The 19,568-nt window shown below is 34.3% G+C and overlaps 2 protein-coding genes and 1 long non-coding RNA gene across 3 annotated transcripts; all 3 read left to right on the top strand.

Annotated features, from left to right (window-relative positions):
* Positions 1 to 688: 688 nt before the first annotated feature.
* LOC141825573 (uncharacterized) lies at positions 689 to 4,737 on the top strand. Its single transcript, XR_012601518.1, has 2 exons — positions 689 to 839; positions 4,444 to 4,737. It is a non-coding gene; the product is annotated as an uncharacterized LOC141825573 (long non-coding RNA).
* Positions 4,738 to 6,225: 1,488 nt separating this feature from the next.
* LOC141825657 (FCS-Like Zinc finger 2-like) lies at positions 6,226 to 6,864 on the top strand. Its single transcript, XM_074713040.1, has 2 exons — positions 6,226 to 6,475; positions 6,563 to 6,864. The coding sequence occupies exons 1-2, from the start codon at positions 6,348 to 6,350 to the stop codon at positions 6,768 to 6,770; spliced, it is 336 nt and encodes a 111-aa protein (XP_074569141.1). The 5' UTR covers positions 6,226 to 6,347; the 3' UTR covers positions 6,771 to 6,864.
* Positions 6,865 to 10,570: 3,706 nt separating this feature from the next.
* Positions 10,571 to 19,242, top strand: LOC141824117 (translocon-associated protein subunit alpha-like). Its single transcript, XM_074711353.1, has 8 exons — positions 10,571 to 10,714; positions 11,799 to 11,957; positions 12,059 to 12,109; positions 12,681 to 12,769; positions 15,882 to 15,959; positions 16,165 to 16,368; positions 18,696 to 18,767; positions 18,930 to 19,242. The coding sequence occupies exons 1-8, from the start codon at positions 10,651 to 10,653 to the stop codon at positions 18,978 to 18,980; spliced, it is 768 nt and encodes a 255-aa protein (XP_074567454.1). The 5' UTR covers positions 10,571 to 10,650; the 3' UTR covers positions 18,981 to 19,242.
* The last annotated feature ends 326 nt before the right edge of the window (positions 19,243 to 19,568 follow it).

The raw sequence follows: 19,568 nt of genomic DNA, 5'->3' as shown, positions 1-19,568 counted from the left end.
TAATATAAATTTTTTATTTATTCAATAAATAGTACAATTATAAAATGATTATTTTATAACACCTATCAAATATAACAGGTCTTGCCTCTCAATCTCACCGCCTTCCCTCCCTGAGCCACCGCACCTCCCTCCCGGGCTCACAAACCATGCTTTGTCATCCGCTCGTCGTCACCTCTCTCGTTGCTACCCTCCTTCCTCGTGCTGCCAAATCTAACTCCCTCATCGCCATCGAGAAATATTTTGATAATACTTTTATTATAGAGAATAAAAAAAGATAATAACATAAGACATTTATAATTATAAATACGGGAGGTCCAATAAAATCAATTTGACTAATTTATTTTAATCGTCTAGTTAATCTGATTGACCCTACCAATTTAGGTTCATATGCATGATTTAATATTCCGATTTGATGTAAAGGTGAATGCTTATGTCTAATATTGGAGAAATCAATTAACATTTTCATAATTGCAAGTGAATGTTATTTAGACAAAAAGAAATTAAAAGGGCATTTATTTTTTATAAGATTGTCAAAGAGTCATCTATTTTTAAATTATTATAAAAAATTGCCCTAATTATTTTTTCCTTAAAGAGTCTTCTATTATGGGCCTGCCTTTCGTTGGCCCGGCCCAATTAGGTTATGTTCCATTAAAGTGCGGAGTGGAGTAGAATTGTGGGAATGAACAGATCGAGATTGGAGAGAGAGTGAGCGAGAAGAAAGAAAGAGGCGGTGAGGAAAGATGATCTACCGGAGCTGGTCTCTGCTGTCGTCCACGGTGGTTATATGGGGAAGCGTCGCCACTGCTGGCCTCGCCGGGATTTTCGTCTTCGGTGGCAAGGTGTGTCTTCGCAGGCTGTTTTCTTATTGTTCTTCAATTATTTTTCGGTCATGTTTTTTTTTTTGAGTCATTGGATATTTGAATTCGTTGATAGTGATGCTGCGACCTATTTTTTTTATATGGGGAAAATGATTCTTATGCTGTTCAGAACAAGTAGGAAAAGTAGTTTCCCCCTTCTTTTAGGGAAATCGAGCTAGTTGATTGTCGATTCCTTCTATTTCCATTAAGGCAACTAACGGAAAAGATCTTGCATTCCAACCAATCTGTTCAAATCTCCGAAATCTATGCATACCTTGTTCCCTCCATTCCCCGCTAACCGGTACTACATTCGCCAACCAATCCAGATAATGTGTTGTTCTAAGGTATGAGATTTAATCTTCGTGTAAAATTTAGTTGTTGGTGTGATTTCTTTCCCTTTAGGGGTTGGTATTTGTCATCACTTGGGCCTTAAAATTGTGAGGAATTTGGATACCACAAGTACGAGAAGTTAGTTTCTTGTATGTGAATTGACACGCATGTGAGGTGATTATTACACTCTTAACATAAGAATCTATACATTTAAGGAATGTTAGCCATGACAAGGTCATGTAAGATACAAGGACTTGAGGGACAGCTGAAGATAAAAAAAAAGTTATATTTTGTTAGGATACTTATTGATGTTATTTTATGTTAAATATAAACAAATGGATCATGGTTAAGTGATCAATATTTAGTTCGAGGTGAGAAAAAATAACAGGAAGTAGATATTTGTCAATTTACTTATCCACTCAAAAAGAAGACATCAGTGGTCTTAGGTACATTGGTAAGCCTTTGAGTTCAATCGCCATAGTGATTATGGTTGACCAAGAACCCCAAAATGTTTATTCATTGGGCATAAAACAAACACAATACTTTTACCTTATTGTAACTTGTCTCTTGAAGTATAAAACACTTTACACCTTGTTTGAAGCTTGTAAGTTTATATTAAATTCAAATTCCAATTCCATTTTTTAAGGGAAAATTACAATTTGTCTGCCCATGGATAGGGTCATTTTAGCTTGCTTTTCCTCTAGTACTTCACTATGTTAGTAGATGCTACTAATCATTATCACAGTTTGAAAAAAGTAAATACCCAAATGAAGTTGTCATCAGACTTAAATGCATATAGAATTATTTTCTTCCACAATATGTTTTTATCCATTATATCTTCACATCAAGCATCCCCATCCCCACGATGGACTCATCAAACTCAATATTGGAGAAACTGACTAAAAGAGGACAGCCACTCTTGCACATCTTTGTTGAACATGGTATTTGATTATATCAGCAAGGTTGGATCTGATGTAGTGAAAGTTATAGTTGTCAAGCCCATCATGCTGCCTTGGCTCGAGCGACAATTAGACAGTGATATATCTGCCCCAAAGCCTAGTGCACCTCACCATGGGCTCTTGAAGAAATCAGGGGCTGACTGAGAGGTTTGTGCTACAATCATGGGGTGTCGTAGAGGCTTTATGGAAGAAGCACATCATTGTGTCAATGGTGTATATGTCAACTTTTTTACTTCAGTTACTTTGACAATTGTTTAGGTGGCATTGATAACTTGAAGCGGAGGAGGGAGTTTAATTTTGGCATGACATTCTTCTCACTTGTGAAAGATGGAGTGTTGCCTGGTAGAGTCAATGAATCACACTATCTTGGATTAATTCGAAGAAAATTCACAAGATAAGCATGATAATTAAATCTTTTTGAGGGAATGCATGATGGGCTATCATGAAAATTTGAGGACAAAAGAGAAAACAGTGAAGAGACTGCTGTTCAAAACCATGGGCGGTAATGGCAGATGGGTATTTTGCTAATGACGGCAAATGCACGTGGGTGAAATGCTTTGTTAATTACCACAGGTCGGTTACTTGAGAATAACCCAAACCTTAAGTAGGTTCCCTATTTTTAATATTCCCCTATGTAGGAATAATAAAAAAACTAGGAGTGGAATTCCAATACTAAAAAATTATGAAATTCATATTCCCTAACAAATCCATCATTTGTTCTATCTTGGAGAAGCTTAGGACTACAACACCATCATCCCAGTATAATCTCATCCTTAACAAAAAGAAAACTTTTCAGATTTGAAAAATGTTAGATTTATACCCTCACTAAGGTAACAGAAGAAAATTACGAACAATAAGCTGTGAGTTCAAACCATGTCTATCAGAATTAGTGATATCAAACCAAAAGAGACTGTTTGAGTTGGATTAATATCGGTAAATGAGAAATTGACCATCTTGTGAAGGTTAATTGGGAAGTTTAAAAACTAAATATTTGAATATGAGTTAGTCTCCCTAAAAACTAGAAACATATATGGAATTGTTTGAATTTTGGTTAAATTGATAAGAAAACAAGTGCAATTGATGGGATTTTGGTTTAGTCACATTGATTGTGAAAAACTTATTTTTCTAATCATTTTTTTTGTGTGTTTCCCAGCTTGAATCATAATGAACATATTTGAGGAGGCAAGTCTTTGTCGCTTGCTTATAGTCTAACTTAAAATCTCTGGCCTTGCAATCACTCACAACTTGTCTTGTTTAATTATTCACTGTTGCTATTGTTCTCAATTTTCCACTGGCTAGACCAAGTGCCTCATCATTGCCTCATTGTATCTTGTTTAGTATCAGATTATGATGAATCAGAAGAAACATAGTATCTCAATAATCAAGGGCCACAAAACCCTGATTAGAATCCAATTGAACCCATCCCCTAGAACATAAAATATTGAATAATAATATTATATTGTTTGATATGATTATTAATAATCTAATAGTTATAACATTATCAACAAATTTAATGTTATTTAATATTTCTAAAGTATGATTTTATAAAATAATAATATTGATTATTTATCTGATGATGATAAGAGTAATATGATACTTTGTTCATGTTATGATCATATATTATGCAGTATCATTCTAACTTCAATGAATACTATTTTTATTTATGTTGTGTGGCTGTTAATATTTAGTGAAACATAATATGCATTTATACCAAGATAGAACATCTGCTATCTCATATATGAATTTACCTCTTCTCTTTTTTTGATCTTTTTATTAATTTGAATTATTTCATTTCTACAATTCAATATGATCAATACGGACATATTTTGACCATCTGATTCCAGTATCAATCTTAATTTTGACAATTATGTTCCCAACTATTTGGCAATTTTGGGATGAATTGTGTCATTTGTAATGTTCAACTCTAGAAAAACTCAGAATATGTCAATTTTGTCTTTTATTTCTTGATTGTCTATGTGAATTGATTATAAAAGTTGTATTTTATAATCTGATATGTCTGTTTAATTCTGAACTTTTAGAAATAGAGTGATTGTTAATTGAACCTTTAGAATGACACAAAACATAAGAACAAAGCTCTTTGCCAACTACACTTGCTTTTTCATTCTCATGTATAAACTTGTATTTATGGTATATTTGATAAAATACTAATTGTAGATTCCTCTCCATTTGATTGAAATACAAGAAATGAAAGCCTATTTCTCACTTTCTATTAACATAAGAGTTGCTTCATTACAAATCATTTTATGTTCACGACTGAATTGCCATGGAACTCACAGGAGAAGTTTCAAGAATATCTGAACCGCGAGGGTGAGAGGCTTCGACAGCAAGATAGGGCCAAGATTGAAGCAAACAGAGTCTAATGGAGTTAGAACTCAATTGAGCCGTCTTTTTTTTCCCCTAGTGTTCCCGTTTCAGGTCCAATAAATGTTGTCAATCGTCACAAACTTCCACTGCAATTTGGTCTCCAGGTGTGGTCCGATCCAAGTAAAACTAATATATTACAATTTGAAGCTGCTGTTGCCTTGAACTGTGTGCTAAATTCGGGTAGTTTGATTTTGATTTTCATCGTTTCTAAGCAAATTGTTTATGTTTAATATGGTGATTGGGTGGCACGATGCACAAGTCCAGCAGAACAGGATGGTGATTGGGTGGCACGATGCACAAGAACAATGAGAATCCTGGAATAATATATATAATACTAGTTGTGGGTCCTTTTATATTGGTTTTGCTGTGTGCGCGCGTGGAGGGAAGGAAGAGTGATTGTGATATTTGTTTTCTTTTAACAATTTGGATGATAGTGTTCTCTATACAAGAATCCATTCGTACCAGGTTTAGTGGAATGGGAACGTGGTTTTGCCTGTTGGTGTGGGATTCTTCTTAGCGTAGGATCAGTCCACATCATATTGCCGTGGGCATTCATTCATTTCATGAATAAAATACCTAGATCAGGCCCTCAGTAGAGAAGAATTATTTTCAATGAGCTTCTAGTTTAGAGTAGTTATTAAAATTAAATATAATTGATTGAGACGATTCCTTGAGATCACTAGATCATTCACCTTCAATGGCCATTTGCAAGTTGCACAACTTGTTTGCAACTTGCCTTAGTGATTCAATCCAAGAAACACAATTTGGAGGTGGGGCATTGTATTGTTTCAAATAAAAGGACATGTAGTTCAACTACCACGCTAGTTTACTAGCCAAGTTGTGATTGAATCAAATTTTGGCTTGATTCAGTTACAAGGAAAAAAAATACTCAAAATAAATGTTAATGTTGAATTTTACTAAAAGATGTATATTCCTACTTAATTTTTTCCCCAAAATATCTTTGTAAATGTTATTTTCTTTAAAGAATATCCACAAGCCAAATCAAATGCCCTTTTTCATCCATACGGTTAGAAGAGCACTTATTTTTAAAATTTTTTTTATCAAAATAGTATCGAAATGTTCTTTTGTGTGTCACCTTGGAGTAGTTTTGATTAAAATTAGTTCACCTTAAAGTAATTTTAGTTAAAGTTATTTTTAGATGATGTAATTTTGATCAAAATCATTCTAAAATTAGTTCACTCAAGTTGTTAAAATTGTATATTTTTTTTATAGCAAGTTGATTTATACATCTGGCCGTGACTTCAAAATTGGGTAAAATGCATATGTAAACTAGCTCACAGATTAATTCACAGTGAATCTTCTTTATCAAAATAAACCGTTTAGATAAATTCTAATATTTCCACAGTATATATATTTACAAGTTCAAATCGACCACAATCTACTTCAAAATCAACACAAATGCGTGATGAATTTTAATTTGACCAAAGTGAATTTTTTTTCTCTTTGTTTGGATTTACAAAATGGATATAATTTTACAGCAAACTGATTTACAAAACAGCTTGCGACACCAAAACCTGCAAGGAATATTTATGAAGAGAGAATTTTAGTTAGGAATCCATTTTTCCTCTTTTTTTCAAACAAATTTAAAAAAATACATTTAATGAGAAGGCTTCAAAGCCCAGCCAATGGATTCCTGCATACTGCCAGTTTTTTCCACCCATGGGTTTCCCTTCTCTTTGCAGCCATATAACTCGCCAATCCTGCTCCTCTACCTTCAACAACTGGACTGAAATTCAGTGACCGCGAAGAGAGCCCAAAGCTCACAGTCCTCCTTCCTCCAAGAACCATCAAGACCATGTCGTCCCTGAGGTTCTCCGGCGACGTCAACCCCGCCACCGCCGCCAGCCGGCGCCACCACTTCCTCGACGCTTGCTTCCTCTGCAAGAAGCGCATCCCCCGGAACGAGGACATCTTCATGTACAGGTTCGCTCAAACAATCGACTACTGAGACTGATCAGGAAATTAATATGCATTCCGAGGAGTGACATTCTTATTCTTTTCGTTTTGCAGAGGGGACATTCCTTTCTGCAGCAGGGAGTGCCGGTGGGAGCAGATGGACATGGACGAAGCTCTCGAGAACGCTCGTGTGAACTCGTTTCAATTGTCGTCGTCGTCGTTGCCTTTGAAGAGGAAGCCAACCTTGATCGGTGTTCCTTCTACCTGTGAGGAGAAGAACTGCTTCAGGGCCGATGCTACTGCAATTGTCGCTGGCTGGTAACCACTTCAGAAAAGAAGGAATCAAGGACTCTTGGACCATGTTTGATCGATGCGCACAAGAGGAGGAGTGCTCTTATTAAAAAAACAATAATCGATCTTGCGCTTCTTGACAATTTCTTTTGTCAGGAGCTGGTTTTTCTTGAAGCCTTCGAGGGATATTCGCTAATAATTAATCATTGATTACAATTTGTTGATCGTGATGGATGTAAAAATGATGGTGGCGAGCGACCTGTTGGAAAGAGATGAACTGGAATGAATCCATGCTTAGGAGAGAACGTTAACAGTGTGCCGCCTCTGGAATTTTTCTGCTGGTATTCTACATCGTATATATGCGAGCAATGTTGTTTGTTTCTGCAGTTTCGATTTGGACGTTTGATTGCTGCATTGGAAGAGAAGAGAAGGGCCAAAAGGAAGAATACTCGGGCAATAATAATAATAATAAATAAACGCTGCAGCCCCTTATTATTATTTTTTAATATTAGACAGATGATTTTTTTTTCTCGTTTGTCTAACTAATTAATTTTTTTTGATAAATCATAAATCAAAATAATAGATTTAATTGTTTTGGTTGAGATCGTCTTTCGAACGTGATACCACCACTTGGCAAGCAAGTTGATCAGGCTGAAGAAAGAGAGAATTAAAGACGACGGACTCCACGGTCCGAGTGAGCTCCCTAGTACTGCAAGAACAGAGAGAAGGTGAGGTCGAAGTCAAGGGGACTCTGGCCCAACCACTCCGATGCTCAAATCATTTCTCGTCTAACGAAGGAAGAAGGAGCAAAGTAGTGAGGTTAATTGAGGATCTGTGTTGATCATGCGTACCTATACGGGTGGTGAGCAAGGATTATATAAACTTTATTAAAGAAAATATTTCTAAGGGAGATTTTGTGAGAGAATATATCTCCAAGTAAGGAGAGTGTCACATTGTTGCTGTAGTAACGAAAAATCATGTTATTCATCATCATACAACGTCATCATGCCACATTAATAGGGGTAGGTTAACCATCTCATCACATGATAGCCTATATTCTACTGGCGGCGACTTACCTGACTGAGGAAAAGAAACGGAGTGAGTCGAGTGTTAAGCAGGGCATTGAGGGAATGACGTTTGGTCGGCACAAGGAACTCAAGTTGGGATAGGTTGAAATTGGGGGGTGGAATATGATCGAGCGGGGCTTTGGTGGGGCTCAGCTCAGGGTCGAGATTAATAAACTCAGCTTGGGAGAAAGATCGGTTAGTCGATCTCGAGCTAAGTCGACTTGCCAGGTCAAGCATTGGACCCCTCGACTTGAGCTGCCTTTCGCGTTGGACTCATGCCTGAGTTGAACAAGATAAGGAGCTGAGGTGGTCAAGCTGGGTGGATTTGATGGAATAGTCTGGAATCAGAGCTCGGAGTGGGCTGCAGCATAGGAGTCGAATTTTCAAGAGGTTAGGCCTTGGGTCCAGATCTGAACTGAAAACCGAGGGGATGCAGGACTTTGACCTAATCTAGACGTCGAGTCAAGGTTAACAGGTCGAGGGTGTGAGGACGTCAAATCAACCTTCCTTTCGTCTGACATGCCATCTACGTGGATAGGACTTTGACGTTCTAGGCTAGGTCATACAGACCCATAACATTAATCAAACTTCTTAATTCGGTAGATTATTTTAGTTTAATCTAGATTTTATTTACCCCTAAATAAAACTTCAGATTTTAAAAGCTGATCTTGAGGGTATTTTCTAGTAAAATTTGAATACTAACAATTATTATTTATGATGCACACTGTATTCTTGCTTTTGCTAAAAATATTTATACAATCAACTTATTTGTTAACAAGAAAATACTTTTATTTAAATAATATTGTAAAAATTATAGTTATAATTGCTATAATATAAACTAAAATTATTTTTATTTTGATTAAAATTAATTTACAATAATTTTAATCAAATAATTTTATCTAAGTTGGTACAAATATTTTTATATATATGTTGCTGTATTAAGTTGAATAAATTTATTTTAACATGTTATTAATTAGTCATAAACAATATACTAAGTGCTATTTTAATATTTTTAATGAAAATAATATAAGAGGCAATCTTTTAATTTTTGTCTAATAATATTTTTGATAAGAAGGAGCATTTTAAGACGAATTGGTTTTCATGGGAAGCTTTAATTACATGTTTTAGTTGCAAGAAGGCAAGATAACGTAAAAAAAGAAAAAGAAAAAGAAAATCATAATTTCTTGTATTATAATGGCTGAATAGAGTTGTTTATAAGATTTTTTAATATAAAATCATAAATATTATAATAATAAAAATTATGGTAACCTATATTTGTTAATATTCTCTATAAATTCAATAGAGGTATAGTACGAATATCAAATTTGATTATCAATACGTTAAACCACTATATATCTGGTTAATAGTTTAATGAAAAATTAAATATCAGTCTGATCAAAGAGTTAATAGATAAATAATTATCGATTTGTCATATGTTCTTGAATAAAATGAACATTAATTTTCACATATTTTATATGAATACGAATTAAAGGCTGAATTATAAGAAGATACAGTGTGCATGACAAATAGTGAATGTAGCTGAGAAATAAAATATCGAAGTCAAATGATGATATCTTTAACAATAGTTCGATCAAAACCTGATTGGTTATAACTTTCTATAATGCCAAAAATATTGGATTTTGTTTAAATCATACAACAGTGACATATGAATTGTAGAATTTTAACAATATATACTTTGATAGATCCAAAGATTAATTAGTCTTATCGTTGATGATGAAGATGGAGAGAAACTATTCATCACAATTCATGCAAAGACTACATGCACCATCCATTTTAATCAATTAATTAGAGAAGTCTAAAAATATATTTGCTTTGAAAGTTCACAATAATTAATAATATATTTGCTTCGAAAGAGGAGATAACTTTTAAAATGCAGAAGAAGATCAATGTAAAAAAAAAACAACAATTACGTGTATGCCTAAATCTTAAATAGAAAATTATTGATTAAAAGGTGTATAGTAGTAATGGTTATTTGATCACTTCTACCTTTGAGTCTAAACAATCTTTTCTAATTAATGTAGAAAAAATAAATAAATAATGTAAAAAATAAATAAATTCAAGATAAATTTTAATTTTATCAATTTGGCACTACAAAATCAAGACTAATAAAAATTGATGCATCTCTAATAAATTAGAGATTTAAATTTTATTATTTAATAATCAATAGATAATTATTATAAATATATTAATATATTTTTATTTAAAATATTTAATTTTGTATTTATTATCAACTCTGTTTTATAATAAAACAAAGTCTTATAATTATTTCTTTTTAAATTAATATAAATTCCTATATGAAAGTTTGTTTTTGAGTGATTTAACAATTCAATTTTGATGTTACATTATATATAATTCTATTTATTTCTCAACTTTACATTATCATTTGTGTCTAGAGAAGTTATATCATAGCTTTTCTTTATAGATTAGGGAATCATGAAAATATTTTATAAAATAAAAATTGAATATCTAAATTATATATATAAAAAACCCCTTCGTAGTGCGTCCCATGAACGGTCGGAATTAACTCCGGCACGATTGGACGGTGAAAAAGAGTTCCACACCTCTTCTCTCGTTGACGTGTCGTTGATCGGAGCCCCGTCCAAGGCAAACTAAACCACTCGCCATGCATCCCATCGAACGGCTATCCGTTGGAATTGCACGAATCATGGAACGGGTAGGATCTAGCACACACACGGGGTGAAAAAGGGCACGCACGGTTATTTGTACGCTGGATCCGATCGAGTCTTGACTGCCTATTCCATTTCTGTGAATCACTTGTTCCTTCGAGCGGTCGCCGTGCGATTCTTCGATCTCCTCTCCGCCATGGTGATAAGGGTTTGCGCCGTCCTACTCGCGCTTCTACTCGTAGGGGCCCCTGTCCTGCAAGGTATATTCTTCCCGATCCCAGATAGCTTGAACCTGTCGATCAGTTCTTGCACGCCTTCATCGAACCCTAGGGGACTGATTGTCGCTATATTTTGATTGTTATGTGTGCGTTTTTTCCTGCGCACCTATTTCGATCTCTTAGTTGTTTCCTGCGCATGGAGATTTGAGATCTGTATAATTGGGCATTACGTAGATCTATTTCATTTTCTGGGCACCATGGCTCATGTATGAATTCTGAGGGGAAAAGGCTACGCAAGGAGTTCGGAATACAATAAAAGAAACTGCAGAATCGAAGGATTGAAACTGAAATTGGAACAACAAAAACGGAAAATAGATCTATTTTTTTTTTTTTATTTTTTTGATATAAGACAATAGGATACAAAAGGTTTCCTTTTTGGATGAATTACTAAAGGTTCGACTACGACGCCCTTTGAACTTCCAGCGCCAGCAGAAAATTCTTCTGGCAAAATATTGCTCTGCATCTGTACCTGCAATCTTTAACCTGATTTCCAACAGTGTTTCTATGACAAACTTTTTTTATCAGTATTATCCCATTCATGTTATCAAGTAATTGTTTTGACGGTTCGGCGAAACTAGGAATTGCTGGATTTTTGTGAATTCTAAAAATACATTTCGCAAAATACTTTCTCCTAATGTAACAGTTTGATTATTCTTAATGGCTAATTGCCTGCCACTTGCAAGGGCAATGTGAATGAAGTTTTGAATTTTCTTTTATATCAAAGTCATATGACAGGTTTGTGAAATGATCCTAAAGGATTGAGCAAAGAGTTAAATCAATATTTCTTGACTTCCATCCATGAAATGAGTTTTAAGGTTATTGGTTTTCATATGGTGAAGGATCTCCCAGTGTGAAACTAACTCAGATTCTGATGTTTTAACTTTAATGTTCTTATATAAAGTTGTTGCAAATGTTTATTAACCAATTAGAATTCTGGACTAAATTAGGAGGTACAAATTTTCCGTTTAATATCCTCTATTTGCTAACTTTTTTTTTTTCTCTTTGAGGGTATGATAAACGTGTGGCATTAGAAGATCTTTTACTGACTATATGTTTACTGTGGCAGTTCAATGCCAGTCAGATGAAGATGTTGCTGCAACTGAAGTTATTGAAGGAAGTGACGTTGGGATAGTTGGTGATGATACCCAAGTTTTTAGTGATGTTGGTCTTGGTCCAGCTCCTGGAGTGGATACTGTTTGTGTATTTCCAAAGAATGCTGGCAAATGTAAGTATTAAGTTAGTGAAGATCAATCATTACACAAGTAAGTGGTATGGTAGTTGTTTTGAAGCATTATAACATATATATTTATCTTTTTATCCATGCAGTAGTACCAGCTGGAGAAGAAGCTGAGTTGCTGGTTGGTTTACATAATGATGGTGGGTTTCTACCTACTTTAAAATTTAAACATAATATAGTAAATAACTTTTCTATTTTTATCCTATGAGTATTGATTTTACTTTCTTGTGTTGTGTACTCTCGTGCAATGCTGACAAATGTATTATGTAGTACTAGGAGTATCTCCTACTCATTTAAATTAATAAACATACCTTCCCTAAATTGTTTTCCTATTTTGACAGATCTACTTTTGCCATTTCATTGAAGTGATAGATTTATTTCCCAAGATTGTTGTGGATCCTCTATATTGACAGATTTTATATATAACAAACTTTTCTACTTTCAGACAGTATCCATTTGGGTAATTGCTGAATCTAAGCATAATAAAAAAATTCTCTAAATTTTACTTGTATTTGTGTCTTCTGCATGGAAATTATGTTATGTGTGATGGTATATTGATTTTATGTTAATGACCTTTTCATATGTTATCCTTTTACTGAGGTCCACTTATTTGATGCAATTTTTGGTGTTTTTCATACTACAATTTCCTTCTTATCGTTGATGTTGAATTACGGCGCATCTAATGTGATGCTTTGTTCTGGAAAAATACAGTCGAATCGCCACTTCATGTGCTTGCTATACATGCTAGCCTTCATCTTCCATTTGATCATCAGATGTTGGTGCAGAATCTAACAGTGCAGGTGTGTATCCTTTGATACCTGTTATGCACTCAGACTATGCATGCTTCTTTTCAAAATTAAAAGTATTATTGCTGTACTATGCCTGTCAAATTCATTTTTTAGCCTTTTGATCCTGTTATGAGTTATCCATGACACTGAAGAATTGTGTATGCTCTATTCCATCTCTTCAAATTTTGTCTAGGTCTCAGATTATTACATTATGATGTACTTTTTTTAAAGATTGTGATTTATGATTCACCGCAGGGAGTTTTCTATGTCAATTCTAATTAAAAAACAAAGTCGTATCAGTTAGGTGGAAGCTGATATGCTTAGACTAAGTGTTCACAACTGTTGCATAAGTGAAAATTTGAGTTGATATTATGATTGGGTCAAATAGTAACAAAAAATTAAAGCCTGGTAATCTTCTTTTTGCAGTTCTTTTGTAACTAAAGGAAAACCAATCCTGTGCTGATGAAATTTAACAAGTTGTATCAGACAGTTGTCTTCTTTGCCTTTCTATTATTGGCTTTTATGTCATGGAACATCCTCATTTTGGTTTATTGTTTTGATCATATATAGTTTCTAATAGCAATTATAGATCTTTTGTAGTTTGGTTAATGAGGATTGTCTATTAACTGCCCTCTTAATTGGCATTTGTTATCATTGATCGATTTTTGTAGATATGATTGTTCTTTATGTAAATAGAACTATTAAGGTCTCTTTAGAGACATGTAGATACTATTGTTCTTTATGTTAATAGAACTATTAAGGTCTCTTTAAAGACATCCAATAAAAAGGGTAGGGCTGATGTGGGCCTCTTTAAAACCCAGTTTTGAGAATTTTTTTTCATCTCAAATTATTTCATTAAATAAATTTTGTTTATGTATAAATCCAACAGAACTTTTAATGTTCAGGAACAGCTATTTTATTCTTCATAAAATAACAAAACAGACCTGGAATATCAATTTCTGACAGATGTTTTGCGCCCTGAATCATTTTACTTTTTACCTAATCCATTTATTAACCCAACAATACTAGAGTACTTATGTGATTACATTGTAATTGATCCAGTGTTGTAAATGGCGATAGGTGGTGGCAGGGAGGTCAGTGACCGCCTCGCCGCCTTGGCGGTTGAATTTTTTACTATTTTTATACATAATATTATAAATAGTCAGCATAAATAAGCTTCATACAATATAATACAATTTATATAAGGTATAAATAAATATATAAATGCAACTAACAAGATAATTAATAAACATTCATCACCATATTAATTCTAAAAAATTTAATCTAAATATTTAAAAATATAAAAAAACAAAATAATTTTTTAAATAAATAAATATTAAATTAATAGGATGATTTTATTAGGCTTTAATTAAGTCTATTTAAATTATCCTAATTATAGCTAGGAGTTGATTAAAATTATTTAATTAAACCCTAAGTTAAAAATTTAACTCCAACCTTCTTACCCTTGTTTCGACCCATGGGATGACTCTGGATCCAGATGACATGTCCAGGTCCATTGTCGAGCTTGGGTGACGCTTTCAGGCCCGTCATCGAACTCGGGCGATGCATTTGGGCTTGTTGTTGGGCTCAAGCGATGGTTTGGATTTGTCGCCGGGCCCAGGTGATGCATCCGAACTCGTCGCTAGGTCCGGGGAACATGTCCGGAAGTGTCGTGGTGCGTTGGCATCGGAACGTCTCGAGATTTCAATTTATGACTAGAAATATATAAAAGCTAACCTAATAGCGGCGGCGGGGGGGTTCCAGTTGAAGGAGATGAGTTGTGGATGAGGAGATTTATGTTTTGAGGGAGTTGTGGGTGACTTGGGTTGTGGAGTTATTTATGTTTTGAAAGGGAGTATTTTTTATTTTTTTAATTTTGTTGACTTTGACCGTCTTACCCACTGCCTCGGCAAGCCTCGCCTCATTTTTGACTGGCTAAAGCACCGCCTAAGGCAAAGGTGGTGCGGTTGATGCCTGCCGCCTAGGTGCAGCCGCCTCGCCATTTAGAACACTGAATTGATCTATTCAAAAGCAAGTTTCTAGATGTAGAGGTAAGTGCTGGTGTTGGTGGAGTGGGCATGCCAAACAGCACAAGAGGGGAAGGGGGAAAGGGAGAGGAAGAAGATAAACTATTTGACCATTTTGAGATGGCATGGAAGGCTTGCAAATTACAATCAATGGTAAGAGGAGCTGCCTGAAGCTGTTGTCATCACTGGATCTTACATAGAAGTTATTTCTGCCATGTGTAATCTTCGTGGCTCTTGCACAGAGACATTGCTGACCTCGTGCCGCATTATGAAGCCTTATGTGCATCAAGGGAATCCTTCAACTGCATCAGCATTGTTATAGAGCTTGATTACGTGTTGTGTTGTCTCATACTATGTTGTGTGTCAGCTAGTGGACGGAAAGAAATGTGTCACCTTTGTGGAGATTATTCCATTTCTATTACACACAATTTCTGCAAATCAAATGTATAATTGAATGGAAAATTCATTACATATTCCTACTGCATTCAGATTTCATTTCATTCCCTAGAATATCCAATTCCTTATCAATTCCATCCTGCTAACTAGAGGAAAAGTAGAGGGTTTCATTGAGGTTATTTTTTCATGATAAATTCAATTGATGGACGTCCTGGCCTTCAAGAACTTATCAATATTCTTCTTGGTGTTCAACACTTATCACGGCACACGTGGTATGTCGGGTAGTACATGGGCTGCAGTAGAAAAGCTACCAAGCAGGAAATTAAATTGTTCAACAATTTTGATTAAAAAGGTTGTTCAACATTTTTCAATTGTGATAACTATCTGCTTTAACTCTGGAGCAAGATTTTATTGAATAAATAAGATTTTTCTTGATGTGTTACTTAGTTGTAATGTTAGCTTAGCAGAGTTATTAGAACACCTTGCTGATTTTATAAAAAACATCTTAAAAGGCCATTGTCCTGTGCTATTAACGGTAGCTGTCCTTCAGTAAAGTCATTAGTTTTTTCTTGAAACTGCTAAGTACTTTTCATGCTATTTTATCCTGAATGTCAAGTTTATCATTTTTTGAATCACATGGTGTCTTTTCTTTACATTGACGTTCTGTTTACTACGAATACTCTAATTATTTTCTCATGCAGGAATTCTATAATGCCTCAGTGCCTGTTTCTACTCAAGCTACCTTCCCTTATTTGTTTGCTGTCAGCAAATACTTACAGGTAGTTTTCATAAGTGTAACCTTTTTGCCATAGCTTTTATAAATTGATTACATAATGTGTACAACCCACAAGTCAGATTCTTTCTTCGCTTTGAGAAAAAAATTACTGATGTTAGGAAAAATGCACTTAAGGGAAGTTTATGAGATGAATGTATACTGAAATTTATTTCATTTCTTATGAATCTTATGCTTTGTTTCTTGTGCAGCCTGGTTCTTTTGACTTGGTGGCAAGGATAGACTATGAGATTGATCAGCAGCCATATCAGAATGTTTTCTATAATGGTACAATTGAAGTTGTTGAAGCTGGAGGATTTTTAACCATCGAGTCAGTTTTCCTTGTGACCCTTGGAGTTGCTCTTCTCGTCTTTCTAGGATTGTGGGCATATGGTCAAATTCAACAGTTCTCAAAGGTACATTATCATTTGACAGTATTTGAATGCCTTGATTGACCTTATCACTTTATCAATTTGACCATTCTAGCTTCCTAGCTAAGTTATCTTCCCATAAAATGAAAGAGGCCGTGAGGTTGATGATATTCTGTTTTCCTCATTGTCAACTTGTGTTTGTCCACTAATTATATAGGGTCAGTTACATGAATCTTATGTTTCCATTGAGTTGAATATTTAAAAATTTTAAATAATTTATATTATATTAATTAATATTTTCTTTAATGCCCCTTTATTTTTTCCATCTTTCATTCTAACAGAACTCTTTTATCTTTAAAATTTATTGGGCTTTTAGTATATATCATCTTAACCTATTTTCTCATGTTATTATGGATTGAAGTTGCACTTAATTGCTCTCGATTATTATAATTTTGTATCTTATTTGATATAACATGAAAAATTACACATGAAAAGCTCTGAACAATTCAACTCAATGAGAGAAATCTTTAAATCGGAAGATAATCCATTACAGGAGATCCTAACCCTTTTTATAGGTTTGAAACAAGTCCAAGTCATCTAAAAACTCCTATCTTATCTCTAAAAATTTATGATAAAATTTTAGAAGGCTTAATTTATCTTTAAAAAATACAACAAACTTTTAACAACTCTTAAAAATTAAAAAATATATTAAAATTTTAAACTCTCAAATTTCAAACAAAGTTTCTAAATTGATCTCTAATTTTTTGAACATCATTCTCCTATCTGAGAGTCTCTAAGCCTTGTTAGCCCTTTTCTTTAGTCATTGTTTCCAATAATAAATTATAATACTCAGTATGTTATTAACTATGCTTTCTTCAGTATCTTTTCTTGGGTGAGCTCTATGAGTGAGACTAATGGATGTTCATCTTTATATTCATTTTTGCTTTGTTTCTTGGTAAGGTAATCTTTGCCATCGTTCCCTTCTTTAGACGTCATTTCTAGTAAATCAGAAAACATTGCCTTTGATTTATTTGTCGAAGTAATCTCTTTTGACTCTTTTCTGACAAGTCAACACACAAATATTGAGGTTCGAATATCTCAGTAATTTAGTATACACCTTGTTTTGAAAATTAAATTACAGTGTAAATAAATTGGTAAATTGAATAAACATGCATCAATTTTTCTCATTGTAAATACTTTCGTAAAGCTCCTTATGATAAATTTTGGGCTAATGAATGGATAGGTGTGCTCTATTTTGTTATCTTTGAATCTATCAAATGCATTAATATATTTTTTATAATAATGATTACTCAATTCAATTTTTCCCATAATATCGACGTGTGTCTCTCTCATATATACAATTCTCAGTTTGGCGAATAAAAGTTGGCAAAGGAATTAAATCAATATGTAGGTGAACTTTAAACTTAGGAGCTACATTAATGGATATATACCCATATATGTCTTTAGAGAGTTATCAAATGATCGCCACTTCAGAACACAATGCTCCATTGCACAAGCCCAAAGTCAGTTCTACTAGAGTGCCTCTATTGATCCTACTGGGTCAGATTGACCTCCGTTCCAGTTTAAGTGGTTGAGCCAGCTGATCCACTGATTCCTAAAAACGTACGTTACATTCTAGTCCTGGCACATAGTGTTTCCAAACCTGGGCTAGGGGTTTTAAACAGTCATCACTTCTGGTCATGATCCACTCATTTCACAGGCATGAACTCCAGTTCAACCAGAGTGCACCTCTATAGATCCAACTAGATTGGGTTGACCTCCATCCTAGTTTAGGTTGTTGAGTTAGCTGATCCAGACTGATTTTCAAAAACATAGATTATATTTCATCCTGGAAGAGTGCTTAAAAAGCTTTCTTCCTACAGTGCCCTCTTAACAGTGTTCTAACTCATGTTCATAGCAAGAATATAAGATCAGTAGGTCTATCAGATCCAAGGGTAGAAGACTTGCAATTGCATTATTGATCGATTACTTCTCTCTGCTATTGCAAACATGTTCTCAACAAGATAAGTTCAGGCCTGATGCGGTACAAGGACAACCAGCTTATAGACAAGAATGAAATGAATTTGCTTTCTCAGAAAGGTCCATTTTAAGGTTACGTATAATTGATCCAATGTGATCCGACTCTTCTCTAGGACCTACACTGGCGGGAGTTTCATACATCGGACTGCCCTTAAATGGTCTATTTTGAACATGGACAATCTGCTAACAAATAAGAAGAAAACCTTCTGTTCCTTTATGATAGATGTTTTGAGGACCTTATTATTTTCAGATTTTAGAATAGCTTGCTTTATATATGCTCATACTGATTTATGTTGAGGGCCTTATTAGTCTTGTTTTTTTCTTCTCTCCAGAAACCAAAGAGATCAACCAAGGTAGAAGTGGGTACTAAAACCACGGAAGCCGATATGGATGAGTGGTTGAAGGTAAATTATTAAGTTGCTCGAATGAAGGATGTTCATTGATATCCTGGTTTAGTTATTTGAAAATTAGATTGTGACCTCTGATATGTGAATAGCTACAGGTGTACGTTCTTCATCCTTCACATTGAATTGTTGATCTCTTCTCACTTCGTTTTTGTTGCTCAGGGTACTGCTTATGCTCAATCACTGTCAAGCAAGTCAAAGAAAAAGAAGTAGACGCATGCTGCTAAACTGGTAGCATGGCTTCGTAGGAAGAGCAGACAGCTTCTGACAATTCTAGGTTTATCAATCGAGGAAAAAGTCTGGAGCCTTTGAGGTAGTTTACTGTCTTGTTTCAACTTCTCGGTTAATCATTATTCTACATACTAGGGATGGGGAAAGTGTGTTTACAAACCTCAATTTTGGCTAAATCATTTTCTGTACTGATTGTTGCCGGAACGAGATACTATTCACCTGCTGCCTATCTGTTTTATCTTAATCGTCACTGTCATTCCATTTGCTGTGTTTTAGTGCTTATCATAACTTGATGAATGGATCTTTTAGCAATGATATTTATGGGAGTTGGTAGAATTTTTTCAAGAAAAAAATCCCTGAAAAATAGTAGTATGACAATAGTTTTGCATGTATTCTGGAATGAACTCTTATTGGTTATCATGCAAACGTAATAATATAGAAGATTGAATCATTCTCGAGGTATTATAAATTTTTCCCTTAAATTATAATATTGTTTTAAAGATAATTTAGGTTGAAATCCACTTATATTGTACTTAAGTGGATTTTTTTTATATTTTATATTCATATCTT

This window comes from Curcuma longa, chromosome 3 (assembly GCF_044706935.1).
Source record: "Curcuma longa cultivar G26 ecotype Majalengka, Jawa Barat chromosome 3, ITB_CL_G26_1.1, whole genome shotgun sequence".
Lineage (NCBI taxonomy): Eukaryota > Viridiplantae > Streptophyta > Magnoliopsida > Zingiberales > Zingiberaceae > Curcuma > Curcuma longa.
Note: the sequence above shows the minus strand (reverse complement) of the source record. Positions and strands in the feature narration are given on the sequence as shown.